The sequence below is a fragment of the Microtus ochrogaster genome, unplaced genomic scaffold (assembly GCF_000317375.1).
Source record: "Microtus ochrogaster isolate Prairie Vole_2 unplaced genomic scaffold, MicOch1.0 UNK87, whole genome shotgun sequence".
Lineage (NCBI taxonomy): Eukaryota > Metazoa > Chordata > Mammalia > Rodentia > Cricetidae > Microtus > Microtus ochrogaster.
In genome coordinates this window covers 838161-845221 of record NW_004949185.1, presented here as the reverse complement: position 1 = coordinate 845221, position 7061 = coordinate 838161, and the positions used below count along the sequence as shown (strand labels likewise).

Here is a 7061-nt window from a genome sequence, read left to right as displayed (position 1 = left end):
GAGCTGGGGTCTCATGACGCAGGCCACATTCTCAGAACTCAGGGCAGGGCAGGGAGAAAGGGAGGGGCCAAGCCAAGGGCCGGAGGGACAGAGATGCCCCTGTGAAGAGAGGGACCTCTGGAAGGAGTTTGAGTGAGGGGAGGAGACACCGAGTGAGGGCAAACTGATACTGATACTCCCACAGTGCTAGTGAGTAGTTGGCTGGGGTGGGGCCTGGGTCACAGCAGGAGGGAGGGACATTAGTGCAGGAGAAACCACCTCCTTCTTGCTGGATCCCAGGTCTCTGACCCTTCTTCCTTCAGGGACCCAGCAGCTGATCCGACCCTTCTTACTCAGGCTCAAGCCTCGGATGCTTTCTGTTTGTCCATCCAGGCCAAGGGGCAGGCTAATGGGCAGCCTGGCCACCACCTTCCCAATTAGCCTCATTGGCCTCTTGCTCATCCTCCTGAGTCTGGGTCACTACCATGGGATGGGGACTGTGAGCACTGTGAGCGGCCTGTGAGTCACTGAGGCCCAGCTATGACAGGGGTCCCAACCCAGGCCTCTCCCTCATCCAAGCTCTGGTAACCACGGTTCCCCACCACCGCCCAACTGTCCCAAGAGCCCCCAGAAAGGAACCCTCAGGTTTTTAGTGTGTGGATGTTGTTTCTGAGAAGGGAAAAGGGCTTGCTTGGCGATGGGACACTTTCCTAGGCCTGCGGCAGGCTGGTACTAAGGCAGCGGCTCTAAGGGAGTCCGGGGTGATGGCAGATCTTCAGATCCGAAGCAGGAGAGGAAGACTGAGTGACAGGAGCCAAGGAAACAAGCGGATGGGGGCAACAATGTGAGCCCAAGCAGAGCTGGGGACGGGCAGGGGCAGAGTGCTTCTTGGGGTCAGGAGGGAAAGCTAAAAAGTACACCCTTCTTCCAGTGGAGGGATGCTGGGAGGATGGGATCCGGGCAGGCCAGGGAGGGGAGAGCAGGGTGACTGGGTCCCTGGGTGAGAGTGGCTACCCTCGAGGGGGTGGACCCAGGGCAGAGCAGCCGGCTCTGGATTAGGCAATGAGGACTTCGGGAAGGCCAGCCAGGGTAGGGGCTCGCGCCCAGTGTCCTCGGGTCCCCTGCAGCCATCACTGCTGCTGAGTAGACACACGTGATACCTGATTGCTTCAGCCTCCTGCCACACCAAGTTCCCTCAGGCAGCCTCCCCCTCCACCTCTCCTCCTCCCCACAGTGACTCCTGCCCAGAGAATGTCCAGCCCCAGCATAAAGGTCCCGGTGTCCGTGAGCTTCTGTCAGTCTGGAGGCCACACCGTGCACAATGAGCTCCTCTCGGGCACCCAGGATGGGGTGTGTGGGCGGGCACGGGCTGATGGCATTGTTGCTGGCCAGTCTCATTATACCAGGTAGGAGTCTGGGGCCTTGGGAGAGGGACAGCGTGGAACACAGGCGCTAGGTCAGAGAGGCTGGGGGCCATCCAGGGCCTGCAGCACAGGGTCCAGGAGAGGGGCGCAGGCTAACTGGGACTGCTCCTCATCCTTGTCTGGACACTTCCTTTGCTCCACGGGGGCTGATATATATAAAGTTTTTTGACAAGGTCTTGCTTTGTAGCCCAGCTAGCCTCAGCCTCCTGAGAGCTAAGACAGCAGACATGCGATTGCAGGCAAGCACCACCACAACGCTCAGCTTAGAGCCTTTTGAAACGCTAGACTGTAGCTAGCCCTTTCAACACACTAGTGTTCTGAGACCTGTGTGATAGTTTGCCCTTCCCATTCTGCAGCTCAGGATCCAGAAGGCCTGAGGGGACAGGAAACTGGCTTCAGACTGCAGTTAGAAGCAGGGCATCCAGGATCCTGAGCCCAGGCTGGGCGATGTGTGTCCTGTGCTGAGGGGTGAAGGGACCCGCGGGGAGGATTTGTTGTGGGGTACACCAGGGCCTTTGGAGATGAGGCTGGGGACTTTGCAGGCCACAGCGGACTGGCTACTGGTGGAGCACTCTGGCATGAATATTGGTTATGAACTGTGATGTCTCGTTCACTGTTTTTGGATACGTGGTCCAGAGAGATGCTATTAAATGGCCTTCCTGGTGGCTGTGTGGGAAGGGCATGGCGTTCTTTGCTTCTTTGACTATATCACCCAGAGGTTAGTCACCTGCTGATGTGTGGCTCTGAGGGGGCCGGGGTGGGCAGAACACAGAGGTGAGAGCTTTACAGAGAGACTGAGGCCAAAGGAGTGTAAGGCTAGGAGCCGAGCGTCAGTGGGTGGAGGGCAGAGGACAGGACAGAGGTCCGGGTCTAAAGATGGCCCAAGGCAGCCAGAGTCAGATGTGGGCAGAATGGGGGCAGCAGGTGTGTGTGATGGCTGGGTGGGGAGAGAGGGAGGCTGATGATAGTCATGGGGAGGAGGGTTCCATGGGCTCCCTGGGCTGGGACAGGGACATCAGGGGTGGCTCAGGGTGCGGTGTCCTGTCACACTGGTACAGGCAGGTTCTGAAGCAACAGGTGAGTGCCCCCACATCCTGGCCCCCACCCAAGGTTTGCTGGCCTGGCCAGTGCTGGGACAGGAAGCAGGCACCCTGCTGACCCACCCCTTCTGCAGTCTGGACTCTCACTAGGGAGCTGGCGACAGAGTGCTCGCCTTCTGTAAGCGGCACCTCTGCCCTTTCCTGTATCCGCACACCCTCCCCCTCCTCTGGTGGTACTAAACCTACGGTCTTGTGCATGCTAAGCCAACGCTCCGCCTATGCCCCAGACCCCTGCTTTGCCTTCTGTGTTCTTCTGTTTGGTTCTACGGCCTGACCTGCGATCGTCCTGCCCCCCGATTCACTCTGTCTCGTTCCTAACCTATGTGTTTCTGCCCCCTCTATCTGAAGGGTGCTCCTCTGATGCCCATCATTTCAGAGTTTTACCATCCGTTTTTATCAAAGACATATGACCTCTGCCCTCAATCCCCACAGCTAGAACAATAAAACTACCCGGATCCTGTTACCCATTTCCTTCACAGACGATAGCCAGTTCTTCCTTTTTCTACCTCTGAACTTGCCTGGGTTCCTCTGTGGAGACAGGGGCAGACAACTGGGATGGGGAGCCCGTTTCAATCTAGTCCTTACAGACATTACTCTCCTCCAGGAACCTTGGCAAAGAGCATCGGGACCCTCTCAGACCCCTGTAAGGACCCCACGAGGATCACCTCTCCCAACAACCCTTGTCTCATTGGAAAGGCTGGCTCCAGCAGCCTCAGCAGCCACGGTGGATCCAGCACTTCCCAGGGAGCTTCTTCAGGATCTCTGATCTTTAAACCAGGAACAGGGTATTCCCAGAACCCCTATTCTTCTGGGTCTGGCTCATTCCAGTCTGGAAGCAGCGGATCTCAGCAAGGAAGCAGCGGATCTCAGCAAGGAAGCAGCGGATCTCAGTCAGGAGGCAGCAGCTCCCACTTCAGTGGCTCCCACTCAGGAAGCAGCAGCTATCAGACAGGAGGCAGCCATTATCAGACGGGAAGCAGCAGTTCCCGATGGGTAAGCAGCAGCTCTCAGTCTGGAAGCTCAGGAAGCAGCACCCGGGAGGGACCAGGAAATGGCTCTGCTCTGCCAATCGATGACAACTCTTCCCGCCAGACCTCAGGCACCATCCAGTCGGGAGGCTCCTACACTTCCCACAGCTCCGTGGTGTCTAGCAGTATCTCCAACCAGCGGCCCTGTAGCTCCAACGTGCCCGACTCTCCCTGCAGTGGGGGTCCTGTGGTCACACACTCCGGGCCCTACATCTCCAGCTCTCACACCGTCTCGGGCGGGCAGAGGCCTGTAGTGGTAGTGGTGGAGCAACACGGCTCTGGTGGCCCTGGAGGGTTTCAAGGCATGCCCTGTAGCAACGGCGGCCCCTCGGGCAAGCCCTGTCCTCCCATCACCTCTGTCCAGAAACCCTATGGCGGCTACGAGGTGGTGGGTGGCTCTGCCAGCAGTTATCTGGCCCCAGGCATGACCTACAGTGGGGGTAAAATTTACCCCGTGGGCTACTTCACCAAGGACAACCCTGTCAAGGGCTCGCCAGGGGCCCCCTCCTTTGCGGCTGGGCCCCCAGTCTCGGAGGGCAAGTACTTCTCAGGCAATCCCATCATCCCCAGCTACAGCTCTTCCAGTTCCAATGCCTACCCAGCCTCGGGCATCGTGTTCCAGCCCGTGGGCAGTGGCGGAGTCCAGCCCTGTGGTGTCGGTTCTAAGGGGCCTTGCTCCGGTTCGAGAATTCAGATCACTTCCAGCAGCTCCTCTACCTCCTTCCAGCCCTGCGGCAGCGGTGCTTCCCAGGGGCCCTGCTCCCCACCAGGCACCGGCTCCATCGGTGGGGGAAGTTCCTCCCTCTCCACCGGCAAAATTGTCCTCCAGCCCTGCGGCAGCAAGTCTAGCTCTCCCGGCTACCCCTGCCTTTCCGTTTCCTCCTCCACACTGAACGGAGGTCTGAATGGCTCTCCTCAGTCTGTCCCCACCGTGGTGGTCAAGCCTTGTGGTCTCAACAGCCCTGGAAAGGTGCCCTGCCGTTCCATCCGGGACATTCTGGCTCAAGTGAAGCCTCTGGGGCCCCAGTTGGCAGATCCGGAAGTTTTCCTGCCACAGGGAGAGCCACTTGACAAGCCTTAAGTCACACAAGCCAGCCATCTCCCAACTGGAAGATGTTCAGGGGCCCAGTTTCCTGCCCGCCTTCCAGGAGAGCCCTGTGCCGCAGGCTCTGGTCACCCTTATTCGGCGCCGGCGATGGTGGACTCCGCCCCTTTCTCCTCTCCTGCTGCTGCCACCCTGTTCCGCTGTGGTGCCCTCTCTGCCTGATCACCCACCTTAAAGCTCACTTATTCGGGTTCTTGACTGGGAAGTTCTTGAAACACTCCAAGTCAACGGTGCCTCTGCCCATTTGCCAAATACGGCGAGATCCAGCCCATCACCCCGCACTTCTCAGTGACCTCTCCACCCTCTCCCAACGCACCCGAGCCTCCTCTGCTCGCCATCTGAGCCCCTGTTGGGTTACCACAGATACTGTCCTGTGCGTGTGGACTCCCAGGGCATCGGCAGAGCCTGGCACAGACTCCCGGCTCTCTCGGGATCCTGGACAGGGCTCAATAAACTTTGTGAACTTTGTGCAAACTCTTTGCTTTTCTGGAGTCCTAGGTCCCTTCTCTAGTACCTGGGCAGTACACCTCCTGTGCCTCTAGAGGGCGCATGTTCCCAGTTTCTCTTCGTTATTTGGCTCAGTGTTTTCTGTCTCACGCCTCCTCCCACGGAGAAGGAAAACAATAAATACTGATTGAACTGAGACGTCAGAGTTGCCCGGTGTCCGGATTCTTGCTCTCCACGCCTCACTTCTCAGCTCTAGCCCCCTTCTTTTTTCCCCTTCTCTTTTCCTCCAAAAAGCCCTCATTATTTTCTTCTCCCACCTAGGCTTCTCCTTCATTACGGAGTCTCACCTCGAAACACCGTCCTCTTTGGGAGTCCCTAAAGTCGATCTTGAGTTTCTGGGACGCTGGACCAGCCCAGGCAGATTCCTGGAGACTGAACAGGAGCCTGGGTGTTCTGAGCGCTGGGGGCGGGGAGAGGAAGACAACATCCCAGTGTGCTGTAGTGCACCAAGCCTGGTGACTCACTGGCCTAGTTAACACGGTTCCATGACAGACAGAGCCTACAGTGTTCTCTCCACCTCCTCACCCCTGAGTCGGCTGTGGCAGACGCTAGCGCAGGAAGGGCTGTGGGTGTCCCTATAGGAAGGCCCTTATTCCATGTGCAAGGCTTTCAAAGCTTTTAGAAAGGGAGCTTCCTGCTGCCCCAGTGTCAAGCCCATTCCCCTCCTTTTAGGAAGAAGAGAGCAGGTGCAGACCACAGAGGCTGAAGCTTCAAGTCCAAGACCAGAGGCTTCCCACTGAACAGATGCGCTGGGGCGCGCCATTGGAGACAAGGCTCACTCTTCCAATAGGAATCCTTTGCCAAGGGTGCTAATTCACTCCAACAAGTCTCCATTAATCTCCCTCCTACCTCCCACTAGACCCCACCTCTTAAAAGTCCCACATCTCTCAATATCCCCACCCTGGAGACTAGAGAGGAACACCATCAAAGCGTATGCAAACCATAGCATCTACATTTAAAACTAGACAAATCACTAATGAGCTCCTATCACCCCAGTGCAACAAGGTTGAAGTCATGGCCCTTTGACTGCAGCGCTTAGATGTCTTTCTCTGCGGGGACTTGGATACACCCCCCTTTATTTTAGATTCATAATTTATATATGTGTGTGTTTTTCCTGTATGAATGTATATGCACTATGTGCATGCCTGGTGACCACAGACACCAGAAAAGAATATCAGATCTCATGTAACTGCTGTTAAGGGAGGTTGTTAGCCTCCATTTGTGTATTGGGAACTGTAGACAGAGTTTTTTTTTTTTTTTTTTTTTTGGTGTTTCGAGACAGGGTTTTCTCTCTGGCTTTGGAGCCTGTCCTGGAACTAACAATATTCTGTTAGTATGCCTGAAGGCCAGTAGAGGGCGCCAGACCTCTTTACAGATGGTTGTGAGCCACCATGTGGTTGCTGGGAATTGGACTCAGGACCTTTGGAAGAGCAGGCAATGCTGTAGACAGAGTTTCTGTCCCACTCGGTCCCACAGTCTTTCAGTCCCAAGGAAACACACAGAGACTTATATTAATTATTATATATATTAATTATTAACTGTTTGGCCTCTTAGCTCAGGCTTATTATTAACTAGCTCTTACAACTTACATCAACCCACAATTCTTGTCTATGTTTAGCCACGTGGCTTGGTACCTTTTCTCACTAAGGCATTCTCATCTTGCTTCCTCTGTGTCTGGCTGGTGATTGATTCTGTGCCTTTCCTCTTCCCAGAGTTCTTAGTCTGGTTGCCCCACATATACTTCCTGCCTGGCTACTGGCCAATCAATATTTTATTAAATTAATATGAGTGACAAATCTTTACAGTGTACAAGAGCATTATCCCACAGCAGGGAACCAAAGTCTGGTCCTCTATAAAAGCAGCCATTACTCTTAACCTCTCTCTCTCTCTCTCTCTCTCTCTCTCTCTCTCTCTCTCT

The 7061-nt window shown here is 55.6% G+C and overlaps 1 protein-coding gene across 1 annotated transcript; it reads left to right on the top strand.

The window, feature by feature from the left end:
- Positions 1-1230: 1230 nt before the first annotated feature.
- On the top strand, positions 1231-4612 carry Cdsn (corneodesmosin). Its single transcript, XM_026777839.1, has 3 exons — positions 1231-1385; positions 3108-3485; positions 3552-4612. The coding sequence occupies exons 1-3, from the start codon at positions 1301-1303 to the stop codon at positions 4610-4612; spliced, it is 1524 nt and encodes a 507-aa protein (XP_026633640.1). The 5' UTR covers positions 1231-1300.
- The last annotated feature ends 2449 nt before the right edge of the window (positions 4613-7061 follow it).

Coding starts and splice junctions, on each gene's coding strand:
- Cdsn (XM_026777839.1), top strand. CDS start 1,301: ATGAGCTCCTCTCGGGCACCCAGGATGGGGTGTGTGGGCGGGCACGGG. Junction 1,386..3,107: donor GGCCAGTCTCATTATACCAG/GTAGGAGTCTGG, acceptor ACTCTCCTCCAG/GAACCTTGGCAAAGAGCATC. Junction 3,486..3,551: donor TTATCAGACGGGAAGCAGCA/GTTCCCGATGGG, acceptor GGGAGGGACCAG/GAAATGGCTCTGCTCTGCCA.